A 27215-nucleotide genomic window follows, 5' to 3' on the forward strand; every position below is an offset into this window, starting at 1 on the left:
CAGCCAAATAAATAAATAAGTAAATAAATAAATATTAAAAAATGAAGACACTGCCTGATGCTTTTCACTGTCAAGGTCTGTGGAATTCGTGAGGCACAGAGGCTACGGTTGCTAATTCTGCCTGGTCCTCACCCTGGACTACAACATTTTGGCTTAAACTGGACAGAGTTCCAAGTACAGAAGCATCTTGTTCTCTCAGCTGCCAGGGCTGTCCTCTCCTCTAGAATCAGATGTTTCAGTTTCTCCCCTTCATTTATGGCCTTTTCCAATACTCCCTGAAGATTATTGAAAACCATGGAGCAAAGAGAAGATGAGATGTCATGGTAAGAATTCCATATTTGGGAGAGGGGAACTGAGCTCACCAGAAGGGTGTATCCTGGGACAATACTGGGAGGATGAGATAGGATCCATGGCTTAGGACTGGTAAAGCAATATCATTTGTCTACGGTGTGCATTTATTGTGGGCATCAGCTGGGATGCATCTGGATCCTCAGAACAACCCCACAAAGGCAGAGATCCATGCCTGAAATGAGATCACATGAGAAGTGCATCACCACTTACTGGAAGGGACAAAAACTACAGCTCCTTTACTGAAGACCAAGTGCCTCAAAGCCATATAGACCAGAACAACAGGGAGCCCGCTCTATCTAAGTGCCTCTTCCTTGTATCACACGAGGGGCAGGGGTGGTGGTGACCAGCTCTCACCAGTTAGGCTCCTAGAGGTTGTCTCCCACGTGCCCTGCTGGCACCACCCCCTGCCTTCCTCTGCCTCTCTCTCTGCCCCTACAGCTCCCCCTTCACTCTCAAGCTCATCCATGAAATAGGTATCCAAGCCCACCAACAGATTTAAATCAGTACTTTCGGATTTTCTACTCTTCTGACTCTAAAGGGGAAGGGACCCCACTAGTGGTGAAGAGATGATGAGTCCTTCCATTCCCATTCAGGAATGGCCAAGGCCAAAGTTGTCTTAAATTCCCTAAGAGCAAACATACTCTACCACCCACGATCCATATTCTTACCATCAGGATGCCCTTCCCCTCCCTTTCTGAAACAGGTACTCTGAGAGCTAAGATACAGTCCTCCCCTCCCTGAGCCCCCTGCCATCCTGTGAGGACTTCCTCACCAACCTGGGGACTGACCCCTCTGAGAATCATGCATTTGGCCACTTAGGTCAAGTCACATGTCTGTACCATAGATGCCAGGGAGAAGGGGCAGGAGAAATATCTTTCTCCATGCTCAATAGAAGGGGAAGTGGAGTTCTGTGCCCCATGAGACCCACACCTTGGGGCATATCCCCAAACGGAAAGAGTATTGGGTGCTGGAGAGCCGAAAGACGATGAATATCTATTACACAATTCCAAAGCTGGTAGAATTAAATGAGACAACCTGAGTAAAACATCTGGCACACAGCAGGACTTCAATCCTTGGAGTCACTCCATTAAAACTGTGATTTCTATGCTCCCGTCTGGACTGGAGCTCAGGGAAGCACATACCTTAGATTCAGGCAGAGCACCTGAGGAACACTTCAGGGGCTACCTGACTCATACAGGACTTTTGGATGTGGATGAACTCTGATTCATCCTCTATTTGGACCACTTGCTTCAGAATTACCTGGTTTGCTTGTTAAAATGCAGGTTCCTAGGCTCTCCCTGGACTTATCAAATCAGTGTGACTGGGGTGAAGCCCAGACAGGTGTATGTTCACCAAGCTTCCCGAGTGACTCAGCCACATACATGCCCATCCTTGGGAATCACGGTGTGGAGTAAGATGGAAGAAGGTGGGGCATCAGGAAGGCTTGACTCAGGCCTCAAAAGGCAAGTCAAAGCTGGATACGCAGTGTCAGGCAGGCGGGGAGATTGGTAGGAGGGGTTGTGGGATGTAGTGGTCAGTGGCCAGTGATAAGAAGGTCTTGGCTGGAGGCAGTCTTGGTGGCAGAGAGGTGGGACATCAGATGGATGGGTCTAGACTTGCTCTGGTGGAGAATGGGGAGCTGCTGAGTGTTGCCCCATTGGGTTGTGACATGATGAAAGCAGGAAGGAAGATGTCACAAGGGTAGTGACCTCTCTTTTCTCTTTCTTCTGCATTTTCCTGAGCTGCCCTGTCTTGTCACATTTTCCTCAGGGTTTCTCAACTGCAAACTGACAACCAAGCCTCCTCAGGGAAGATGGAAAACACCCAAGTGAGGCAACATCTTCCAGTAAATGGAAAAGATGCTGAAGCGGCTGATAAAGATGTTGAAGTGACCGATGCACAGTGGATCCAGGGAGTGGGATGAAGTGGAGGAAGGGCTCTGGGGGTGGCCATGGCAACTGATGCTGCTACTCTGGGTCTCAGGTAAGGAGAGGCAGGGAGAGGGATGTAGGTGGCTAAGGGGAGGTACCTACTAAGAAGAGGGGTTTTCTCTCATTTCTTAGGGAGGGATTGAAGTGGGATCAGGGCACCTGTGTGTTAGAGATGGAGAAGCAGGAAAGGAAGATCATGAATCCATACTGTCCTGCTTGAACCTGTCCCAGCAGGGACTAGATGATGAAATAGAAGCTGGAGGTTCTTCTCCTGCACCTTGAGGTTGAGAAAACTATGTGAAGTCAACCAAATGATGTCTCCTTGATCTACTGATATGTAGAGGGCAGTCCCCCTCTAAAGGAATCAGGTACTAAGATAGAGGAACATTAATAGAGGAAAGGGAAACTAACAACAAAAGGGCCAAGAAGCAACATGGAGGCAAAATTACAGTGGAAGTCCCCTTAGCAAGGCACAGAGAGGGGGTGGAAAGAAGGTAAGGGCTCTAGAAGCAGACAGAGCTGTGTTCAAGTCCTATCTCTGCCACTTTCTAAATATGTGACCTTAGGAAGTCTTCTATCCTCCCTGAGCCTCTTTTTCCTCATTTGAGTCCCTACTCAGAAGTATTCATTTGTAAATGGTACCTACTTCAGAAGGTTGTTCCAAGAGTTTAAAAGCAGACAGATGGACGTCCCTGGTGGTCCAGTGGTTAAGAATCTGCCTATCTGTGCAGGAGATATGGATTCGATCCCTGGTTGGGGACTCCACCTACCTCAGGGCAACTAAGCCTGTGTAGCCCAACTACTGAGGCCTGTGTGCCCCAGACTCCATTGCTCTTCAATAAGAGAAGCCACTGCAATAAGAAGTCCAGGCGCTGCAACTGGGGAGTAGCCCTCACTTGCCTCAAATAAAGAGAAGCCCAAGCACAGCAATGAAGACCCAGCACAGCTATAATTATTAATACACAAATAAAAGCAGACTGATGTAAATTCTTGGCTCAGGGTTTATAGCATGGTAGGTGCTAGGTAAAAGTTATGGTGGATGGTGGTGATGTAACCAGGTGTAGGGTCATCACTGGTATTTAGGGTTGAGAAGAGAAAGGTTAGTACCAGCTGGATCTGTTCACATAGACTCCCCATGTCTTTCTTTTGTTTGTAACTGAAGATGGTATTTAAGGCAGAGTTCTAAACCACCTTGTAGAGTTCCTCATTTTACCCTGGGCATCTCCCACCTTTACATGAGGTATGCATGTTTAAAAGCTTGTTTGTTTTTCTCTTATTAATCTTCTTTAAAAAAAACCTAAGCTAGTTATTTTTATTTATCTATTTTTACTATTATTTTATTTTGGCTGTTCTGGGTCTTTGTCGTGGCACGTGGGCTTAGTTGACCCATGGCATGTGGGCTCTTCCTGGACCAGAGATGAAACCCATGTCCCGGGTATAGGAAGGCAGATTCTTAACCCCGGGATCACCAGAAAAGTCTTTAATCTTCTTTTATTATAGGGGTCTCAGCCAAGAACTCCGGAGAAGGCAATGGCACCCCACTCCAGTACTCTTGCCTGGAAAATCCCATGGGCGGAGGAGCCTGGTAGGCTGCAGTCCATGGGGTCGCTAGGAGTTGGACATTACTGAGTGACTTCACTTTTACTTTTCACTTTCATGCACTGGAGAAGGAAATGGCAACCCACTCCAGTGTTCTTGCCTGGAGAATCCCAGGGACGGGGGAGCCTGGTGGGCTGCTGTCTGTGGGGTCGCACAGAGTCGGACACGACTGAAGCGACTTAGCAGCAGCAGCAGCAGCAGCAGCCAAGAACTCAGAAGGGTAGAAGGAAAATGATTTTTCCTCCCTTATACCTATCGACCTCTAACTTCCTTCCTCCCCTGAGGTCTCCCCAGCTCCAGGCAGCTATTTGGGACCAGACCTATTAAACTTTTGCTGAAAGTTTCACATGTGTGAAGCTCACATCTGGTCAATGGAACATACCCACTTTACTCATTCCAGCAAACTGGAGCTTCCAGCAAACTGGAGCTCTGGTGGATCCCTTTACAGTCATCTTTCCTTCACTCTGCCATGGAGACAGGGAGCCATCAGCGGTCTTTGCCTGTTGTAGTTCTCAAGTTTGAGTCAAACACCAGTCTGCTGTGTCCTCCAAACTCCAGGGGACACTTGACAAGCTCTCCAAGTTGTGACCTTGAAGCCCCTCTCCTTAGACTTGAGGTAAGGGGCAGGCATCCACTCCCTTCTGCCCTTAGGGTCATAGGACACCAAAACTGTCTCGCCACATCCTGTCCTAATCTTCACAATCCCCACAACTTTATATCCTCGATGTGGGTAAGGTTTGGATAGCTTTCTGCATGTATTATACTGGTCTCCCAGCTCACTCACAATGTGGGATCTTTCCTTTGAACTTATATTAGTCGAGGTTCAGTTGCAGACAACAAAATCCAATGTATCTATTTTAAGTACAATAGAAATGCACTCTTGAAAAATAGAATATTAAGTTGTTGTTGCTAAGTCATGTCTGATTCTTTGTTACCCCATGAACTGCAGCACGCCAAGCTTCCCTGTTCTTCACTATCTCCTAGAGTTTGGTCAAACTCATGTTCATTGAGTCAGTGAGGCCATCCAACCATCTTATCCTCTGTCACCCCCTTCTCCTCTTACCCTCAATCTTTCCCAGCAACAGGGCCTTTTCCAGTGAGTTGGCTTTTCAGATCAGATGGCCAAAGTATTGGAGCTTCAGCGTCAGCATCAGTCCTTCCAATGAATATTCAGGGTTGGTTTCCTTTAGGATTGACTGGTTTGATCTCCTTGCTGTCCAAAGGACTCTCAAGAGTCTTGTCCAGCACCACAGTTGGAAAGCATCAATTCTTTAGCACTCAGCCTTCTATATGGTCCAAGTCTCACATCCACACATGACTACTAGAAAAACCAGAGCTTTGACTATACAGACCTTTGTCAGCAAAGTGATGTCTCTGCCTTTTAATGCATCATCTGGGTTTTTCAAAGCTAGCTTTTCTTCCAAGGAGCAAGCATCTTTTAATTTATAGTCCTGAGTTTCTTGGAATGACTGTCAAAGCCACATACATGGTGGGGTGATTAAGGGGCCACTGCTTGTCCCACAGTCAGGACTCTGAGGAATCAGTAAACTTTCCAAATCAGGAAGCTACAGCATTGTGTCTGGTCCCATACTTACCCCATGTCAGCCACACTCTATACCAGCAAAATGGATGCATTTCTTCCTACTCAACTCAGTTCCAAATTTAAGTTTCATACAGATGCTTTTGATTGGTGGAGCCCAAATGATCTCTGGAGCCATGGCTGCCAGAAAGCCTGAGAAGTGATTTTGCAGACCTTTCATTACATGAGGCCCAAGAGAGGGAGGTGGGAATGGAAGCCAATTCCACAGCATCTGCCCAAACAATCTCAGCCAAAACTGAGATGAAAATAGTTCAAATTTTAAAGACTTTTCCCCCCTTGCTGTCAATGAAAGATAAACTGAGTAGAAAACAAACATCCCCTCTTTGTTATGTTATGGCAAATACTTTCTCTTATCTATCATAAAGTCATGTTATAATAGCAACTCCCTATTTCCCCCAAACAATATTTTGGATATTATTATGTGCTATATATCACCCTGAAGCCATAACAAGACATAGACCCAGAAAATAAATTCAAAAACTTGTGGTACTTTTCTTGGAAACTTCAGTGTGTTTTAAAAATGACTGTTTCTCGTCAGTCTCTTCTGTTCCTGGGATACCGACATGATCATTCATTGCACAGTGACATCTGGAAAATTCAGCTTCCTTGGCAGCCACATAAGTAAAAGCTGTTCCTTGTAAGTTGAGAGTTTTCAGAACATCATAAAATCAGAAATGATTACTTTAGGAACCAAGGGCAGGTCTTCTGGGATAGGGGCTGCTCTTTCTACCAATCCTGGGCTGCTGTACTGTGATCCTTCCCCAGGCTTAATCCCACCCTTTCTTTGAAAGACTTGCCTTGAACCGAACTTCCCACTGCATTCTGACCTTGCCTTATGTAAGATGCTCGCACAGCCCTGCTGAGGCTGAGTTCTCCTTGACTTCTGTGAACAATAAACTCATCTTTCTCTTTTCAAGAGGTTGTGTCGGTGATATTCAAGAAGCCAGCATTTTGATAATGTAATTAAACCCACCCATTTCTCCCTTATGACTTAGGTTCTGGGATCTTATCCAAGATGTCCTTCTCAACCTGAAGCACTGTAATATCCTGAATATTGTCTTTTACACCATGCTTGAAGATATTCTCATACATTGACTTTGTTAGCTTTACAGTTTTGACACAAACAGGACACAACAAAGCAATCTGTCCCTTAGGAGGAAGGGGGGCAGGATCTCGTGAATGTTCATCTCTACCATTTAGAGCTGTGCTAATACTCTAGCCATTAATCACATGTGCCTGTGTGCATTTAAATGAATTAAAATTAAATGAAAAATAAGAGTCAGTTCCTCAGTCACACGTGTCACATGTCAGAGCCGAACAGCCACACGTGGGAGTGGCTACTGTGTTGGCTGGGAAGGCATGGAACACATCGCTGTGGGGAACTTTCTTGGACAGCACGGTTTTCTCTATTTCTGTTTCAACAAAACTGACTGGCTGAGAAAGCTTTCGGTTTCTTGTTATAAATTTAGCATCTTATTAATACACATTACAACTTTTTATAGCAGACTGTACACTGTATTTCCATAACCGGGCAGTTTGATTAAGTGTTTCCATTTCACTAAAGCAGATTTTTTTCCCCTTAGAGAATCAAACTTCTGAATTTTAATTTTCCTTCCTCAAAGAAAGGGTTTGTGTGCTATTGTGGTGCCTCAATCCTTTTGCCCTATTCCCCTCAAGTCTACTCCAAAGCCATCTTGTGCTAGCTGAACGCGAGTGCAAGTGCAGCCCATCTGGGTAGATAATGAGGCTACGCTGGAGACTGGGGTGCATGGGGGCTGCTCGGCGGTGAGCAAAGAGTTGTGGTGAGGGGGTGCAGGGTTGGAGGGCAGGGTTCAAATGCCCAACTCAGGCATCTCTCTGTGAAGTCTGTGAAATGTGGGCAAGTCACTGGTCTGCTGTGCTGCACAGCCTCTGCAAGGAAAAAGGCAGGAGGCTTGAGACCCGCTCTGCAGTCCCCTCCTCATGTGAACAAGGCACTTGCGAGAATAGTGATGCAGGGTTGAGCAAAGCCGGCCTCACAGAAGTAAGTGAGAGGCTGCTTGGCCCTTGGCGGACTCGCAGGCTATCTAGAGAGGATGGAAGCATGTCCACTGCAGGATGGTGACAGAACACAGCACAGAATCAGCCAGGATGTGTGGCCAGATGCTACGTGCTCAGGGCAGGGTGGGGTGGCGGCAGCAGCCTGGAGTTCTCTGCACCGGCGTCTTGCGAGAGGGGCCCCTTGTGGCCCTCTGGCGAGTGAGGTGAGTGGGGAGCAGCCCTTGGAGGCATTGCAGGGGCTGGAGAAGTGGGCAAGCTCCAGGACAGCCTGAGGCAGGACCAGCATGGAGTGGGCCCACAAGGGGAGTAGACACAGGGGGCTAGAGATCTGGGGGTCTTAATGCAGGCCCAGGCCTCTAACTGAGCCGAGGAGTCCAGTTAACATGGCACAGCTGAGCACTCGCATGAGATCAGTGGTGAGGTCACAGAGTCATGGACAAAGTCGATACAGACCCTCCCCACTTTGTCTCCGTTAGCAAAAATTGATGTACTGTGTATGTGGGCCTATTTCTGGATCCTCTAGTTTATTCTATTGATCTATTTGTCTTTACACTAATTTCACACTGTCTTATTTACTGTACCTTCACAGCAAATATATCTATCAGATAATGTAAGTACTTCAACTTTGTTTTTCAAGATTGTTTTGGCTATTCTATGACCTTTGAATCTCCATATAAATTTTAGGACCATCTAGTCAGTTTCAATAGATAAAATGTCCATTGACTGGTGAGTGAATAAACAAAATGTATATCCCTACAGTGGAATGCTGTTCAGCTATTTAAAGGAATGAAGTACCGATACAACTTATTGCAGAAAGTACTGCTACAACATGGACGAATCTCAAAAACACTATGCTAAAGGAGCCAGTCACAAAGCAGCACGTATTGTATAATTTTGTTTTCCTGAAATTTCCAGAATAGAGAAATCTATAAAGGAAGAAAGTAGATTAGCGGTGGCCTGGGGCTGCAGTGCTGAGACAGGCAGGAACAGGGAGAATAATAAGTAGGAAAATGGTCTCCCAAAAGATCTCCATGTGCTAATCCCTGGAACCTGTGAATGATACTTATATGATTAAAAAAAGGAGGAGTTCTTTCAGATGTAGTTATGGATTTTGAGATGGGGAGATTATTATGGACTAGGTGGTTAGTCAATGGCACCCCACTCCAGTACTCTTGCCTGGAAAATCCCATGGATGGAGGAGCCTGGTAGGCTGCAGTCTATGGGGTCGCTAAGAGTCGGACACGACTGAGCGACTTCACTTTCACTTTTCACTTTCATGCATTGGAGAAGGAAATGGCAACCCACTCCAGTGTTCTTGCCTGGAGAATCCCAGGGACAGTGGAGCCTGTTGGGCTGCCGGTCTATGGGGTCGCACAGAATTGGATACAACTGAAGCGACTTAGCAGCAGCAGCAGGTGGTTAGTACTAAATGCAATCATGTATATCCTTCTAACAGGGAGGTGAAGGAGATTTGCACACACACAGAAAATGTTCCGAGAAGGTGGTGAGAAGATGAAGCAGAGATTTGAAGATGCTGACTTTGTTTTTGTACTTTTTTAAAAAGGGAAATCTGAAGATCCTTTTGTTTTTTAATTTTTATGGAGTATAGTTGCTTTACAATGCTGTGTTGGTTTCTACCATACAGCAAAGTGAATCAGCTATGCTGCTGCTGCTGCTAAGTTGCTTCAGTCGTGTCTGACTCTGTGTGACCCCATAGACGGCAGCCCACCAGGCTCTCCCGTCCCTGGGATTCTCCAGGCAAGAACACTGGAGTGGGGTGCCATTGCCTTCTCCGCTATATGTATGCATATGTCCTCTTTGGATTTCCTTTCCATTTAGGTCACCACAGAGCACTATGTAAGAGTTCCTGTGCTATGCAGTCGTTCTCATTAGTTATCTATTTTATGCATAGTGTCAATAGGGTATATATGTCAATTCCAAGGGCTTCCCAGGTGGTGCTAATGGAAAAGAACCTGCCTGCCAATGCAGGAGACATAAGAGACATGGGTTAGATCTCTGGGTCAGGAAGATCCCCTGGAGGAGGGCGTGGTAACCCACTCAAAGCATTCTTGCCTGGAGAATCTCATGAACAGAGGAGCCTGACCGGCTATAGTTCATAAGGGTTGCAAAGAGACATGACTGAAGCGACTTAGCAGGCATGTCAATCCTAATCTCCCAATTCATCTTACCTTTTCCCCTTTGGTATCCATACATTTGTTCTCTGTGTCTATGCCTTTATTTCTGCTTTGTAAATAAAATTGTCTATACCAATTTTCTCAGATTTCACATATATGCGTTAATATATATTTGTTTTTCTCTTTCTGATTTACTTTGCCTCTGTATGACAGCCTCTAGGTCCATCCACACCTCTACAAATGACAATTTCATTCCTTTTTATTAAAGATGCTGACTTTGAAGACTTGAGTGATACAGTCACTAGCTGCAGGATGTTGGCACCACCAGAAGCTGAAGGAGGCATGGACCAGCTTCTTTCCTATAGTCTCTGAAGATGCTGTAGCCCTGCTAATACCTTGATCTTGGTTCAGTGATACTGACTTCAGACTCCTGGCCTCCAGGACTGTGAGAGAATACAAGTCTACTGTTTTAAGTCACCACATTTGCAGTAATAGGAGTAATAGGAAACTTATTCAGGGTGTGACTGCTCATGGCCATGGGTGATGAAATGTTCTGAAACTGGATTGTGGTGATGGTTGCACAACTCAGTGAATATCCCTAAAACCACTGGAGTGCACACTCTAAGTGTGTCAATTTTATACTGTGTGAATTATATCTCAATAAGACTGTTAAAAAATCTTTGTGACCTTGGGGTAAGCAAAGATTTCTTAGATATAACACCAAGGTATGATACATAAAAAGTGATATATTGGAGACTCCATAAAAATTTACAACCCTTGCTCTTGAAAGACACTATTAAGAAAATAAGAACCACAGATTGGGAAAAATATTTGCAAAACACATGTTTGATACAAGACCTATCAGGCTATATGAAGAGTCCTCAAACTCAATAAGAAGAAAACAAACAAATAAAAAATGAAGATTTGAACAGACTCTATCTCAAAGCAGATATATTGATGGCAAATAGGTACAACAAAAGATACTCAATATCATTAGTTATTAGAGAAATGCAAAATAAAACCACAACAAATACTACTACATGCTATTAGAATGGGGCGCGGGGAGAACAACACTTGATTATATCATAATGCTATGAAGGATAGGGGAGCAACTGGAAGATCACCGGTAGAAATGCAGAATGGTGCAGCCACATTGGGAAACAATTAGTTTTTTTAAAAATTAAATACAATCTTACAATAGAACCCAGGAATCCTGCTCTAGGTATTTGCCCAATTGAAACATAAGCCCTATTTCACAAAACCCTGTGTGTAAATATTTGTAGTAGTTTTATTTGGAATAATCCCAAACTGGAAACCAAATCTTATTATCCCTGAACTGGGAGGGATATGCATAAACAATTATGATACATCCATACAGTAGGATCCTGCTTTGCAATAAAAAGAAACAAAGTATTGATATGTTCAACAACACACAACATCTCAAGTGCCTTATACGAAGTGAAAGAAGCCAACTAATAGGCTACACATTGGAGGAAAAGAAACCCTCCAACTCTGTTGGTGGGAATGTAAGTTGGTGCAGCCACAATGGAAAATGGTATGGAAGTTCCTCAGAAAACTAAATATAGAGTTGTTATATGATCCAGCAATGCCACTCCTAGGCATATATGTGGACAAAGCTGTAATTCAAAAAGATACACGCACTCCTATGTTCATGAGCATCCCTATTCACAATAGCCAAGACATGGAAGCAACCTAAATGTCAATTACCAGATGAAAGGATAAAGGAGATGAGATACATATATAAATAGAATACTACTCAATTTAAAAAGAATGAAATAACGCCATTTTCAGGAACACGGATGGAACCAGAGATTATTATGCTAAGTGAAATCAATCAGAAAGAGAAAGATGAATACCATGCAATATCATTTGTATGTGGAATCTACAATATGACAGAAATTAACTTATCAACAAAATAGAAACAGATTCACAGACATGGAGAATAGACTTGTGGTTGCCAAGGGAGAGAGGCTGGGGGAGGGAAGGGATTTGGAGTTTGGGATTAGCTGATGCTAACTGTTGGCTTCCTGGGTGGTGCAGTGATAAAGAAGCCACCTGCCAATGCAGGAGATGCAGAGGACACAGATTTGATCTCTGAGTTGGGAAGATCCCTTAGAGTAGGAAATGGCAACCCACTCCAGTATTCTTGCCTGGAAAATTCTATGGACAGAGGAGCCCAGTGGGCTATGGTCCGTGGGGTCACAGAGAGTTGGACACGATGGAGCACGAAGCAAACTAATATGTATTGAGTGGATGAACCACAAGGCCTTCGTGTATAGCACAGGAAACTATATTCAGTATCCTGTGATAAACCATAATGGGAAAGAATGTAAAAAAGAATGTATGTACGTATAACCAAATCACTTTGCTCTATAGCAGAAATTAACTTCAATAAAAAAATATGCTAGACGCTGAACCATTCCATTTTATAACATTCCGGAAAGGGCAGAACTATAGAGGGAAAAACACCAGATCAGTTTGCTAGGAACTGAGGGTGGGGTGAGGGGAAGTCTACAGAAAGACACTAGGAACCTTTGGCGGGTAATGAAACACTTCTGTACAGGTCCCCCCGGGTTTAGCAGACTCCCAGAACTTTCTACTGAAAAGGGTGAATTTTACCTATGTAAATTAGATCTTAATTTTTAATCCAAAATAGAAAGACACAAAAATATCTTGCTGTGTTAAATTATTTTGTACATGAGTCTAATTAATGTGTACACATTTTTACACATAAATACAAATAAATCTTTCCAAATTTTCCTCAGAAACATTGAATCCAATTTATACTTCCTCTGCTGAGTGGAATGAGAGCATGTGGGTTTTAATTTTCTTGTCAACACAGCTGTCACAGTGAATGCATTTTTCACAAGGCCTCACTCAGGGCTAGGGGCACAGAGGGGTTAATAGAAGCATAGACTTTAAGCACATGTGGTCGCCACAAGAGAGAAATGAGATGCCCTGAGTCCCGAAGCCATTTACTGTTTGGACGCAGGAAAGAAAGGAAGATACCTTTTGTGTTGGGAGGAGAGACAGTCTCTGAACTCAGGCGTCTGGGGAGCAGCGTTAAACTGGGGGAGAAAATGAAAAGGGTGAATGAGGAAAGCACATTGAGAGGTCTAAAGTGACAACCACACCTCATTTCCACCTCAAGTGCCTAGTGCCACGTGTGCACATAAGACTGAAATAACCAATAAATGAATGAATGGATGTTGAGACTGAAATTTGCGATCAACAAAAATAAAACTTCCTTGCTTTGGGATTTGGGGGTTCAAGCTCATTTTAAGGCTGTGGCCATGCAGACTTGAGGATGTTTTACTCTGAGTCCCATCTAAGGAGAAAGTTGGCATAGGTGAGGAGGGGAGGATGCATAGTCATAGGGGTCCACCTGGGTCCCTACACGCCCAGGAGCGTATGACGCAGCTCCTGGGTGTCAGAAGTCCCTTCTCATTCTCAGCCCTGAGGACTAAGTGAAGGGTGGAGTCTTGAGCCAGATGCTGGGTCATTTTAGCTGGAGCCAGACAGCTGTATAGCAGAGATAGGGTGGGCTGAGAGGAAGTTGAGGAAGCATGCCTGTGTGCTGGCTGGGGGCCAGAACAGGGGAAGGGGGCCTGGGGGGTGTGGTTTCTGGAGTGGAGATGGGGGAAGGGAAACACTGGGGTGCTTTAGGAAGGCTGCAGCAGGGAGCAGGAGTCTGGACGGAGCTGGTGGGTGATTAGAGATGATGGTAGGAGAGGCAGAGAGAGGGATAAAGATAAGGAGACATGTGAGTATGGAAAAGGAGAGGCAGCTTCTGTGTGTGTGTCTATGTGAGTGTGTATGTGAGTGTGAGAGTGTTAGTGTGTACATAGTGTAACAGCATGTGAGTGTATATGTGAGTATGAGAGTGTGTGAGTGTGTGTATGTATGAGAGTTAGTGTATGTGAGTGTGTGTGTATGTTTGAGTGTGTGAATGAGAGTGTGTGTGTAGGTATGTATGAGAGTGTGTTAGTATATGTGAGTTTTCCCCTTCTCCAAAGAGATACTGCAGTTATATCACATACCCAATAGGCACCAGGACGTGTGTATATGTGTGTGAGTGTGTACGAGAGTGTGTTAGTGTATGTGAGTGTGTATGAGTGTGTGTATGTATGAGAATGTGTTAGTGTATGTGAGAGTGTGTGAGTGTGTGTGTATGTGTGCCCACATGTGAGAGCACAGGTGCTCCTCCCTGAACCCAAACTTTATACTCCAAGTCTTACAATTTGCATCTTCTTTTTTCTTGTCACTGTGCTGTGTGCTTAGTCACTCAGTCGTGTCCGACTCTGCAACCCCATGGACTGTAGCCCACCAGGCCCCTCGGTCCACGGAGATTTTCCAGGCAAGAATACTGGAGTGGGTTGCCATACTCTAACAGTGACAAAAATAAGGCTACATCTGGGCATGTAAAGGGTTACCTGCAAGTGTGAGCATGAGTGACTGCTCGGACTAGCCAGGAGCCTGGGAGAGAGAAAGGCAGTGCCAGAATGAACGCGTGCATTTAGGAATGAGTGAATGAAACAATGAATGGGAGTTTACAGGAAGCTCCATGTGAATGTGGGTGTGTGAAAAATGGGTCTGAGATGCCCTGCTGAAGCCCCGTAGCCTATACCCATGGTCTCTGAGCCAGAGGATTCCAGAGAAGTCTGTACCTGAGGTTCTAGAAACATCACACTCTCCCTCTAGGTGAATAACGGGCTTCAGAGGTCAGCACTCATATTGCACCAGATTCTGGGAGGGAGCCTGAAGAGGGTGAGGAGTCTTCTGACCCTGAGAGCCCTCCCTGGGTGGGGAGGCCCCAGACTGGGTGGAGCAGCCACACCTGCCTGAGGTTTCGAGGAAGAGGGGGCGGAAACTGCCCGGGCACCGCCCTCTCGTAGGCTCTGCGGGCTCCCGCGGGCTGCTGGTCACAGTGGGTCTCACAACTTCCTCACTTCCCTAAATGGGCAACTTCACATTTAGAACCCCAGGTCTTCCCTGGCAGACCCAAATGGCCCGGCCAGGATAGGCCTGGGCCCCTAACCTTGGATCCCTGCCCCGCACTGGGCTGTGCCCATCCCCACTGCATGGAGCCATGCCTCCCGCCTTCCTGCTGCTGTTGCTGCTGCTGCTGTGGCTCCAGGGCCCTGTCTCAGGTGAGAGGGTGGGTGGGTGGTTAGCAGGGAGGGAACGGTCTGTCCCTGGACCCCCTTCCTGCTTCTTTTGCCCAGTGATCTTGTGGGGTTGGAGGAGGAGGAGAAGGTTTGGCAGATCTAGTCGCCCCTTACCAGAGACCAGTGAGAAGTTTCCAGCCGAATAGCTGGCCCTGGGGAAAGCTAACCCAGGCCTCACCAACTAAGATAAAGCCCTGGACCCTCTCTGCACGGGCCCCTTTATCTGCCTGGCTTCCTCAGGACCTCTGGCCAGGGCCACTCCCTTTCCTCACACAACAAGCCCTCCTCCCTTGGGCCTCTGTCAGGAAAGCCCTGTTGGTTCTTTATAAGAAGCATTACCTTATGGATGTGAGTGCTGAACTTGCTTTTTCTTGGAACATTGGGGCCACAACACCCATCCCTACCCCCTGTCCTTGGCAGGGAGGGAAGCAATCCTTGAAGCCTTCTCTCCCACCCAACAGCTACTAAATGCTCTTTGAGGGGACCTCACCCAGTTCTGCCTCCCTTGCTGCCATGGCAACCAAGTTACCATTTCCTGTTCAGTTTTGGGCACCGCCTGTGAAAGGGCTGAAAGGTGGGCACACACGATCACAGTGCCCTGGAGATCCTTTGCAAGGTTGTCCCATCTGCACACCTCTCCCAGAAAGGCCCCCCCTGCCAGGGCAGAAGAGTGTCTCCTTGGGTCCCCCAAACCTGTCACCTGCCAAATAATTGAGTGGGATTATTCTGTTTAATTTGCATGGTACAAAGTGATACGAGAGAAGGCGTTATCTTACTCCAAGCCTCAACTCTAGCGGCAGCTGGGTTGGAAACTAAGGTGGACGTCTTGGATCCTGGGCTCTTTCTTGGCCATCACAGCTCTGGGCTCCGTTGGGAAAGCCTGGAGCAACCTGCATTGGGGAAAAGGAGGCGTGGATTGCACACGCACCACGTCTAAGGCGCTGTCCAGGGGCAGCCCTCACAGCCAACCAGAGACAGATGAGAAGACCTTACACGGTCTGCTCACACAGTCAGTGATGGAATCGAGTTTTACCCTATGTTTATTTAGACTCCAAAACGTCTGTTCTCTACTCTGTGTGTGTGTTTGCAGAAGACTCTGAGGGTGTTAGAGGAGTAACTGCTGAGGGAAGGTGGGTAGAGGGGCGGAGGGCCCCCACCGCAGCCTTCTCCTTCTTCCTGTCCCCTGGCTCGCCATCCTCTCCCTAGTTCTACCTCATCAGGCTGTGGATTATGAAGCTCATGTACCGCATCTGCTTCCTAGATGTGGGCATAAGAGGGCAACTTATAAGCAGTGAAGAACTGTAGAGTTCTTTGGTTTAAACACAAACGGGAGTTGATACACATGTTTGGACATACTGAATCTATGGGTTTTAGGAAACTAGAATATTTTAAAATTAAACATCAGCTAGAGTGAACTCAGACAACTTGTTATCTAAAAGATGACTAGAATGAAACTGTTTGTGAAACAAATAACTGCTGTTAATATTCTCCAAGCCTGAATTTTCTTACCTGCCTAAGTTCACTGGGCTCTGGAATTTCAGAATGATGGCTTGAGTTTGTGTCTATATCTCATTGAGGGCGGGATAAAACCCTGAAGACGGGGCTTATCACTCTCTCATGGGACTAGAAAATGCCACAAAGAAAAGGGCTGTGTCTGCTAAAGTTCCCTAAATGTAAGGGCTAAGCTTCCTTTGTTAAACTAGGGGCTCCCTGTGGGCTATGCCTGTGTCTCCACCATTATACTGGGAGTTCCCCTGTGTGTATCTAGCTAGCCCTGTATCTTCCTCATCATTTTAGGATTTCTCCAAGGGCACAGGACTACTGTCTTCCCCATCAGTCTGGGAACTCCTAGTGGGCAGGGCTAGTGTCTCCTCCAACAGACTGAGAGCTCCCTGGGGGAGGGGGCCTATGTCCCCCTCCATCAGAGTTGGGCTGTATTTCTCCTTTGAGTTCCATGAGAGCAGAGCAATAGCCACCTGCCTCTACACCACAAGTTTCGAGTTTCGAGATGCTTCCTTCCTCCTTCCTCAACCAGTCGTGTCTCCCCAGGTGCCCCCATGGAGCATGTGTACTCAAAATTGCAGCACTTCGAAGGGGAGACTCTGTCTGTGCAGTGCTCCTACAAGAGCCGCAAAAACCACCTGGAGGGTAAGGTTTGGTGCAAAATCAGGAGGAGGAAGTGCGAGACTGGGTTCACCCGTGTGGGGGTGCAGGGGCCACGCTACTTGCTGCAGGATGATACCCAGGCCAAGGTGGTCAACATCACCATGGCGGCCCTCAGGCTCCAGGACTCGGGCCGGTACTGGTGCATGCGCAACAGCTCCGGCATCCTCTACCCTCTGATGGGCTTCCTGCTGGAAGTGTCTCCAGGTGAGCAGGCCTGCTGGGGCGCTGGGATGCTGGGGGGTGTCTTCCCGCCCTGTAGTCCACTGACATCAAAGATAACAAGGATGATAATAATCCATCAGTGGGCATGATGGACAGTGGGATTTTCACAGTTCTCTCACAGACACCTTCATGGGCATTTTACAGATGAAGAATATTAGATGTAAAAAGTCCTTTGTGGCTCTGACCTTGTTCAGGATCACAGAGCTAGCAAGTGGACGGGATGAGATTCGAACTCAGGACTCTTTGTATTTTGTTTTAGTCAATCATTTGTTCAGTATTTATTCACTGTGCCCTGATTCTCTGCCAGGCACGATTCTAGGCTCTGAGGACACAGTGGTGAGTAAAACCAGACACATTCCTGTCCTATGGGAGGTGACAGGCAATAACACATCATCCGACAAACAGTTGCAGATAGCAGTGAATGTTCTTAAGCAAATAAAACAATGGGATGTACTAGGAAGTTCTGTGGTGGGGGGAGCGACTGAGTTAGTGGGGAGTCAAAGAAGACTTCCCTGAGCAGATGACATCATGCAGAACCTGTGTGGGATGAGAGTTTTCTAGTCCTGTTGAAAGTGGGTGGTTCAAAGGGCTTTCCAGGTGGGGAGAACTACATATGCAAAGGCCCTGAGGTGAGAAGAAGCTGGTGCGTATTGAGTATTGGGCAGAGCAATAGAAGATGAGATTGGAGAGGCAAACAGCAGCCCTGATGCCCATGATATGGGGGTCTGAGTTTTATTCTAGGTACAAGAGGAAGCTATTGGAGAGTTTTAGAGGGTGATATTGTGCCTTGACCTTAAGATGATCAAAGCTCTCTCTTTAGCATGGAAAAGAGAGGAGGTCCAAGAACGAAGCCTGCACTCTTTCTACATTTACAAGATAGGAAAGGGTGAGGAGCCAGACAGAGAGCCTGCAGAAAGCTGCCAGTGACTGTGAAAATTACTTTCCACCCTTCCCGGTTCCTCTAAGCCAACTGCATCCCCATCTTCTGTTGGGTCTGAATTTGGGCAACTGCCATCTCTAAGATGCAGAGCAAATCTCATGCCTTCCTTCTCCAGTTCTGCTTTAGCCCCAGGGAAGTAGTCAAAACCAGTTTACTGAAGTCTTCATTTGTAGGGACACAAACATGAAATTGAGGGCGGGAGGAGAAGGGGATGACAGAGGATGAGATGGTTGGATGGCATCACTGACTCAATGGACATGAGTTTGAGTAGACTCCAGGAGCTGGTGATGGACAGGGAAACCTGGCATGCTGCAGTTCATGGGGTCACAAAGAGTCGGACACGACTGAGCGACTGAATGGACAGTAAACGTGAAATGGCTTTCCCCTTAGTGTATCTTCCCGCTGCACTGTTGGGTCTCACTTTCCTTCTCTGGACCACACTTTGGGGAGATTCCAACTTTGCATACCTTACTAGGAAATGAAAAATCTGCAAAACTTCTACTCTTCCACTGCATCTTGAAAACTGAGCTTTCTGGCCCCAGGCACCTGAGGTGGGAAAGGGGGACAGCTGCTGTCCAACCTCCCTCCTTCATCACAGGAGGTAGGGGAGGAGGGTTCCTCTCCATCATCTTCTCCTGGTCCTGTACCTCCCGACCCGCTGGCGTACTGCGGTAGGGATGAAGGTGAGGGAAACGGTTGCGTGACCTCACTGACCCTGCAGGAGGTCTCTCTCTCTGTGGACGTTACTCCTTTTCTGCCCTACTGTTAGATCCTCTGTGGCCAAGTGCTGGCTCTCCCAGGGCAGCTGTGTGTGTTCTTTGAACGGGTCCTTTGGGGGTCTTCACACTGCTCACCAGGATGATTTGGGAGATCTGGCTCCAGGTTGGCCTTTTCCCCTATCCCTACCTCACCAATTCTGCTTGTTCCGGTTCCCTCACCTAGAAAAATGGGCACCTTCCTTGGGGAGGCCCTCAGAGAGCGTCCGTGCATGCATGGCAGTGGGATGCAGCCACAGCCCTCTCCCCACCACAGCACCCCTTTCTCTCTGTTCTCCTGTTTCCTGATGAGATCGGCTCAACACTGCTCCCTAGACTGAGCCCTCACAGCTCCTGCCTGCTCCCCTTCCACCAACCAAACTCCAGCCTTCTTCTAGAAAAGGGGATGGTGAAGGCCTGCCCTGATGCATGGGGTGGCGGGACCAGTTCGGGTGTCTCTTAATAAGCCCCCAAGGAAGTCATTTGACCTCACTGCTCATAGTGTACTTGGGAATCGAGGTCTTTGATGCGTCCTCGTCCTCATCTCCGGATCCCAGTTGCCAACTGTGGAGCAACTGGGAAAGGTCACATTCAACGTCAGAGCAGAGAAATCTCTGACTTACAGGAATGAGGAAGGTCCAGAGAGTGACAAGAGAGGTGGGGGTAGGGAGGGAAGTGTCCTCTCGTCCCCGTGGCCAGATAGGGGACACTGAGAAACTTGGGAAATACCCTTCCTTCTTTGCTGTGCCTACTTCCTCCTCCTTGACCTCACCCTCTGGACACACACACACATGGTCCCTCAGCAAAGCAGGGTCCTAGGTCCAAGGGACAGCCTCCCCACCACCCCAGTCCCCAGACAAGCGTGTGGGCTGCCGTCAGCTGCTTCCAGAACCAAGACCCCAACCCAGACTCACCTTCCTCCCTTTCTGGTCCCTCAGCCTCCATAACCAAGGGAAACACTCCTCTCACGAAGCTGCCCAGCATCTTCCAGAGTGAAACAGTCGTTGCCACAGGCCCAGCGCCCACCTCAGGCCCTGGGAGCCCTTTCATCAGCCGAGGGACAGTGTTCACAGCTGGACTCCTCACCTTGGCCAGACCTCTGCCTTCTCCCACCTCCAGGAGCACCAGACTGACTTCTGTGATGGGCTCCAGTTTCTCCAGCACTAGCCTGTCCACCACGGGGCCTGGGAGGGCCACTGGGTCCCAGACTGCGACTGTGTCTCCCAGCAACACCCGAGCCTCCGCTGCAGCCCTAGGCTACACCTCCACTAAGGCCGCGCACCTCTGCACCGTGGGAGCCCCCACCATGGGAATGTGCCCCACCAGCAGAACTCTCCTCAACCACTTATTCCCCAGCAGGTACCTGGCGCGGGGGCTGGCATCGAATGCCGTTTTCCCAGACATGGGAACAGACCGCCTGAGCAGACCGCAAGGTGCAAATGTCACAGCAGAGCAGCCCCTGTCGCACTCACCACCCTACTGGGAATCCAGTCTGGGCTGCTGCTGAATGGGTGATGGGAAGCTGGGACGGACAAGGGACAGAAAGGATGGCGGCGGGAAATGAGGGTGGGGCTGGGTCAGCGCGGAGTCTGAGGATGAAGAGGAGAGGGTCAGGACTGCACAAGGGGAGCATCTCGGAGAGTAGGAAATGGGGACACTTTAATGTGGGTTCCCCCAGGAGTGGACTTGGAGACCAGGATACATGTTGTACTTGGAACACGGGACAGAGCAAGGGGAAGTGAGTCAGGGAAGGGAAGGCAGCAGACGGAGCACTTGCACAGGCTGGTCATCACCGTGGGCAGCAAGGGCTCAGCCCCACTGGGGAGAGTCCGGAATCCAGTGTCAGGCAGCCGTGTGGAGGGCGAGGAGGCCGGGGCCTTTATGTCCCACTGTTGGTGGTCGATGGGGGGCTGCCTGCTATGCATGGCATGGAGGGCACCAGCGACAAGAGAAAGCCGTCAGACCAAAAGTTTTTTTAACGGAGGTGCTGATGACTGGTGTAGATGGAAGTGACGTAGCAAAGGGGGATACAGGCAAGGAAAGGGGGATACAGGCAGGGAAAGGGGGATACAGGCAGGGTAACCACAGCATGTGTTCTGGAGGACAGAGATGGGAAGTGCCATCCTCAGTCACCCTGGGGAGAGTAAGACTCTTGGCCTCTTCTGTCACAAATGGGTGTCTCTTAGAGCCCCCGCCCTCAGCAGAGAGGACTCCCCCCAATACTGGAGAGACGCATGCCTTTGCTGGGGGCTGGGGGCTTCGTCCCCCTGACCTTTGAGCACCTCACTTCCTTCTCCCGCAGCTCGGTCCCCAAGGAAGAGAGGCCGTCTCTCCCCGTGGGGACTGGCGGGTCCCACTCTTCTTGCATGGGATGTGGGAAGATGTGGGCCCGGGTGGGGTGCCCAGTACTCATCTTCTCCTGGCCCTGTCCTGTCTCCCCAGATACCTTGAATTTTATCCCATGGTGCTCGTCGGGGTGCTGGCACTGCTCCCCATGCTTGTGATGCTGATCGTGGTCTACGGCTTCTGGAAGAAGAGACACATGGGAAGTGAGTAGAACCCAACCCTCGCAGCCCCCCAAGGACAGAGCGCTGGGGAGTCTGACACCCTTTCCAAAGCCCGACTGCCCCCAGTCTCCAGGCGGTCGGTCCTCACCTGCGTCCACTCAGGAGGACCATTCGACACCCAGGAGAGGGGGAGGGTGGGCAGGCAGTGACTGCTCAGTGGAACCTTCTGGGGCCCAGCCACTTGGAAGCGGAGGCAGAGGCAGAGCGGCTGGCCTGGGAGCTTCGGGGGCTGAGCAGGACTGCCCTTTGCATCTCTCCCCGTCCTCGCAGGCTACAGCGTGTGCCGTGACCCTGCCAGATCCTGCAAGGACTCGCCTGCAAGACCGGAACCTCCCTGGAGGTCCGCTTGGTCTGAAGCCACTCAACTGTGGGGTGGGGAGGAGCTTCTCCCAGAGGGGCCCCGGGAGACCCCCAGAAGACTCCTCAGAGGAGGAGCGAAGACGGGGACGTGTCTGGGTTGGAGCCGGGCTGGGGGTGAGGACTGTGCAACCTGGACTCAGGTCTTCCTGGAACCGGAGGCTGTGCCGCATCTACTTGGTTCCCCTGGGCTGCTGGGAACCTGGCGGGGGTGGGAGTCAGAGCACGTGGCACTAGGCAGGAAGTCTCTGAGGGTTTGGGGCGCCACTGAGATGGTTCTCCTGGGAGCCACAGATCCCAGGGGCCCCAGCTAGGTGGCAGACAAGCCCCGAGGGTGCTGTTTGCAGACAGAGAACCTCTGCTACATTCAGCCTCGGAACCTCTTACTACAGAGCTGAGGGGGGAGGGGTGGACAGCTGGGGCCACTCTCTCCCGACCCAGGGCCCTGTCCTCAGTTTCCCTCTGCTCCCCTCAAGCGTCCCTATGCTCCTGGGGGAAGAAAGAGTCCCAGAAGCAGCTTATGTCACAAGGGTCCCACCCCAGAGGAGAAACAGTGACTAAGAGGTGGGGGTCGATAGAGGCCCTGGGGACCCCAGAGCTATCTAAGCCTCCCAACCCCCTGGGCCGAGCATCCTCTACCGGGCCTCCGTGTGCCCCCTGGCCTGACCACAGCTGCTTGTCCCTCAGGTCCCGGGTGCCAGTGGAGCCCACGCCCCCACTGCTGCCTGCTCTGAGAGCCCTTGCCTGCAGGGCAAGCCTGTCCCTAGACCTGCATGCAGAGGCTGACCAAGGCTCTTTCCCCCAGTTCCCACACCCTAGCTCTGGGTCTGTACTCCTGGAAGGGATGCAGGGGAGGCCTGGGGTCCACTGGAGGGGAAGTCTTAGCTCAGAGAAAGGAAGGATCACTTCCCTCCAGGGGACTCATTGTTCCCTGGGAAAAGAGGACCCAAAGGTGACACAGCAAAGACAACTCAGAGCTGCCCGCAGCCTGGAGGAATTCCCTGAGCTGGGAGGGGGCAGGGAGGGGGGATGGAGCCAAGGAGCCTGGGTCAGGGGCGCAGTGGCCAGAGGAGTCTCTCCTGCCCCCCTTCACCCCCCGCAGCCCGCCCTCCATCTCATGGCTCAGATTCAGCCTCTTCAGCAGCAAAGGCTAAAGAATAGGGGCTGGATTCCTCCCCTAGGGAGGGGTGTCCACCAGCCTGCGGCCACTGGATGAGAGCCAAGGGGTGCATGTAGCCTCTCTGCTCTCAGCCCTGGGTCATAGCCCTCCTTGGTAGGACAGCAAACATCAGAGTCAGGGGAGTGGCACAGAGGGGCCTTGGTGGGCAGCCAGCCCAGGGTCGCCACTCTAGGGTGGAGACGGGGAGAGAGGAAGGGGCAGGGGGCAATCCCGGCGGGGGGGACAGTAGGGAGGCAGCCCCTCTGCCCTGTGTCCAGGAGAAGACACTAGAGGGGAGACTCGGACTGAGGAACTGACAGGCCTGGTGCGGGACACACACGCGTGCGCACTGATAACCAGCCTCCTTATCAGGAGGGTGTGGCCCACACCTGGTGTATAACCAAGAGGGGGTTAATTTTCCCCCCGAAAAGCGCACACCTATGGCCCTGCCCCAGTTGAGAGCAGGATGTCGGGGAGAGTACTGCAGGGGCTCAGGACCGGGACCCAGGGGTGCACCTGTCACATGGGACCCTGGGCAAGTCACTGACCCTATCGGGCCTCACGTTTCCTGTCTTGTGAAAGGGGACACTAATTCCTACCTCTCAAGACTGTATTCAGGATAAAACGGAATAACACACGAACCTCACACAACTGACAGAAAGACTAATGCTTGGTCCTCCAGTTCTTTTCCAGGTCTGATGCTTGTCACATTCTACCTTTAAGACCGTCGGACCCTAAGTCTCTGTTTTGTCCTCGACTGCAAAGGGGTAGAGAGGGAAGAGGGCCACATGGTCTGGTCCCAGGAGGTGGGGCTGGGCGCAGGCAGAGGCCTCTGTGCCCTGATGTTATATAGGGGAGTTGTTAGGGGGACCAACCATCCCTGTTTGCCCAGGATGAGGGGCTCCTGGAACCAGGTGGACCTGCCTGAGCTGCCCACCCCTGGAGCCAGCTCTCACATGGACTCGAGCTAAGGACAGACACACAGCGCTGGGGAGGTGCAGACCATGTCCCCAGCTCCCCAGCCCTTAGGGGCCTGGGTGGTGTTTTTGGACCTCTAGGCCTCCAGGACATTTTCCTTGAAACCCTGGCCTCTCACTTCCTGCTACCTGTTGGCCCTTCTCCCTGGAGCTCCAGGAAGACCCACATCCTCAGCAGATCCAGGGCGGGCCAGTGCAGGGCAGGGCAGGTATCAGGCAGGCCAAGGCTACTGCTGCCTTTGGTGGACGAGATGAGGGACTTTCTGAGCAGTAGGTGAGGCGACAGGACACACCTGTGAAGGGTTTCCTGTCATGGCTAAGGGAAGGAGCAAATAAAGAAAGCCCAGCACCCACGGGATGTTTGCTCTGTGAGCCCTGATCTGAGCCCAGGGGACACACGTGTTCTTGCTGCGGGGCCAGCAGGCGAGCCTGGGGTTCACAGTCCCCCGTGGCTGCAAATGGGCTTCTCACTCTGCATCAGCCTGGACACAGCTGTGCTGTGTGGCCGGGCTCCTTCTTTAGGCTTCGGGGCTTCCTGCCCCGGGGCTGGGAGTTGTGAGGGCAGAAGGTGGCCTCGAGTCTGTCTGGAGCAGACCCCTCTCAGGGCAACCTGTTCCCCTCCATCCACTGACACAGGGAGTCTGAAGCCCTGGCAACCCCTGCCTTCTTGGCGATCCTGAAGGGTGGCCTGTCTCCAGAACTGCTCCTCAAGTGGCCTAGGGAGGTCTGACATCTGCCCATTCTGTTTCCCATCTTTTGCTTTCCCAGCCTCGTCCCTGAGCGTATAAACCTCCCTGCCAGTTGCTGCTCCCTATAAGCCCGATCTGCTCTGCGGCTTGTTTACGGACTTCTCTCTTCTTTGTTGTTTATTAACCATGAACAGCCTGTGACAATTGTTTTTCTGTAGCTCATCTACTGACCATTATTTTTTTAATGTGTTTGATTAGTGTGGCCTTTCAACAACCACTATGGACTGACAATGGCCAGCTGGGGGCTGGGGTACAGGCAGGACCTGTGGGGCGGAGATCCTTTCCCCTTCTCTCTCCCTCCCCATTCTTTTGCACCCATCTCCCTCTCCCCACCCGTCCCCTCTGGTGTTCACACCCTCAACTTTGCTCTCTCCTACCCTTGCCAGGGACCCTCCCTGCACCTCCATTCCTGGAAATGACTCTCCATCTCCCCCTACCCCCTTCTTCAGTCCCCATGGAATGTGCCAATCCCCAAGCAAGCCTGGATGGGAAGTCTCTGACCTCTGGGGACCTCAGAAGTGTTGCCGAACTCTCTCACTCACCTTCGGCCCCTTGCTTTTTTTCAGTGGAGAGGAGAAAGTTGAGGCTTGGGAGGAAGAGGTCGGATCGAGAAGGGAGAAAGGAGGAGGAAAAATAGGTTCTTAATTTGTTAACAAGTCCAAGTTTGTACTGCTTGCCGCATGACAGGAAAATAAATGGGACATGGAAGAGCAACTTCATTTGGAAAGCCAGCAGAACGGGCTCAAAGAAATGTCTTACCCGAGTCAGAATTCAGGCTTGTTTTATACTAAAAGTCTGGGTACTGCAGACTTCTTGGTGTCAGCCAGATGCTGGAGGGGAGGTGAAAATGCTTTGTTTTGGTAGTTCCTGTAAACTTCCAATAAGACAAATGTTATTCTCCATTCTGCAACTTTTTATCTCTGCATGAATGGAAAAGCATTGTACCTTTAAAGTTCAGAGCCCAAAATGGGCTATTATGTGTCTTCCAGGCTATAAACAACATTCTCAACCAGAAGCAAAAGCAATCCCTGGTGGTCCAGTGGTTAAGAATCTACACTTCCATCATAGGGGGAAGGAACTCAGATCCTGCATGATACGTGGTTCAGCCAAAAAAAAAAAAAGAAGGTTAAAATAAAAGAAACCTGGAAACAGTGTCAGACTTTATTTTTTTGGGCTCCAAAATCACTGCAGATGGTGACTGCAGCCATGAAATTAAAAGACGCTTACTCCTTGGAAGGAAAGTTATGGCCAACCTAGATAGCATATTCAAAAGCAGAGACATTGCCAACAAGGGTCCGTCTAGTCAAGACTATGGTTTTTCCTGTGGTCATGTATGGATGTGAGAGTTGGACTGTGAAGAAAGCTGAGCACCGAAGAATTGATGCTTTTGAACTGAGGTGTTGGAGAAGACTCTTGAGAGTCCCTTAGACTGCAAGGAGATCCAACCAGTCCATTCTGAAGGAGATCAGCCCTGGGATTTCTTTGGAAGGAATGATGCTAAAGCTGAAACTCCAGTACTTTGTCCACCTCATGCGAAGAGTTGACTCATTGGAAAAGACTCTGATGCTGGGAGGGATTTGGAGCAGGAGGAGAAGGGGACGACAGAGGATGAGATGGCTGGATGGCATCACTGACTCGATGGACGTGAGTCTGGGTGAAGTCTGAGAGTTGGTGACGGAGAGGGAGACCTGGTGTGCTGCAATTCATGGGGTTGCAAAGAGTTGGCCATGACTGAGCGACTGAATTGAACTGAACTGAACTGATCCCATATGGAAAGGCAGGGAGACAGGCTGATGGGGAAAAGACTGGGCAGAGAGAGTCAGAGTTCCCCGGAGCCTCAAGCAAGGCTCAGATGTAGCACCTGCAGCTGAGGGTCCTGCCTATAGGCTGAGGCCTCCCCTTCCTCTCCAGGCTGCCACTTCCCAGGCCGGCTTTGGTGGCTGAGCTGAATCCCTTGGACTCTGGCTCTCTCCTCTCAGGGGCTTGGTGCTGTCTCACTTCCTTCCCCTCGCCTGAAGTCAGGAAGAGGGCCCCTGGCCTGGGAAGACAGATACCGGCTGCGCCTGTCCTGCTGGTGCTCTGGGCTCAGGTGAGGGGCAAGGAGTGAGGGCAGAGGGAACAGGACAGGAGGAGAGGGAGACGGACGTGGAGGAGGCTGTGAGGAGGAGGGGCAGGGGACACTGGTGCTGCGGCGGGGGGCAGCTCTGGGGCTCATTCTGTGTAAGCACGAAGAGAGTGGCTCCTGTAGGGGGAGGCCCTCATCTCACAGCCCTGCATTGGTGGCTGGGGGGCTTCCTGACTGGAGGGTTTATTCTCAGGCTGCCGGGAACAGAAGCCAGAGTTGCCGCATAAACCGCAGGATGAGACAGTCTCTGTGAGATGCTGATACCCACCCCAGCAAGGCTTAAAGTTGAAAACCCATGCAGGGAAGCATCCGCATATTATTGTGGTGGTTGTTCAGCTGCTCAATCGTGTCCC

At 49.8% G+C, this 27215-nt stretch overlaps 1 protein-coding gene across 4 annotated transcripts; it reads left to right on the forward strand.

Moving 5' to 3' along the window:
- The first annotated feature begins 14610 nt into the window (after positions 1–14610).
- Positions 14611–26887, forward strand: TREML2 (triggering receptor expressed on myeloid cells like 2). Of its 4 annotated transcripts, XM_014478433.2 has the most exons (6): positions 14611–14827; positions 16895–17215; positions 19867–20287; positions 21371–21477; positions 21766–21835; positions 25727–25861. In XM_014478433.2, the coding sequence occupies exons 1-6, from the start codon at positions 14767–14769 to the stop codon at positions 25731–25733; spliced, it is 987 nt and encodes a 328-aa protein (XP_014333919.1). In that variant the 5' UTR covers positions 14611–14766; the 3' UTR covers positions 25734–25861. The 4 variants fall into 4 exon arrangements, with proteins under 4 accessions (XP_014333919.1, XP_070217031.1, XP_070217030.1 ...); XM_070360930.1 differs by lacking the exon at positions 21766–21835 and having other exon boundaries at positions 25727–26887; XM_070360929.1 differs by having other exon boundaries at positions 21766–25861.
- The last annotated feature ends 328 nt before the right edge of the window (positions 26888–27215 follow it).

This window comes from Bos mutus, chromosome 23 (assembly GCF_027580195.1).
Source record: "Bos mutus isolate GX-2022 chromosome 23, NWIPB_WYAK_1.1, whole genome shotgun sequence".
Classification (NCBI taxonomy): Eukaryota; Metazoa; Chordata; class Mammalia; order Artiodactyla; family Bovidae; genus Bos; species Bos mutus.

Bases quoted from the DNA above. Each gene is read 5' to 3' on its own strand.
- TREML2 (XM_070360929.1), top strand. From the start codon at position 14,767: ATGCCTCCCGCCTTCCTGCTGCTGTTGCTGCTGCTGCTGTGGCTCCAG. The intron at 17,216-19,866 runs GTGAGCAGGCCT...CTGGTCCCTCAG, and splicing joins CCTGCTGGAAGTGTCTCCAG to CCTCCATAACCAAGGGAAAC. The intron at 20,288-21,370 runs GTACCTGGCGCG...CTGTCTCCCCAG, and splicing joins AACCACTTATTCCCCAGCAG to ATACCTTGAATTTTATCCCA.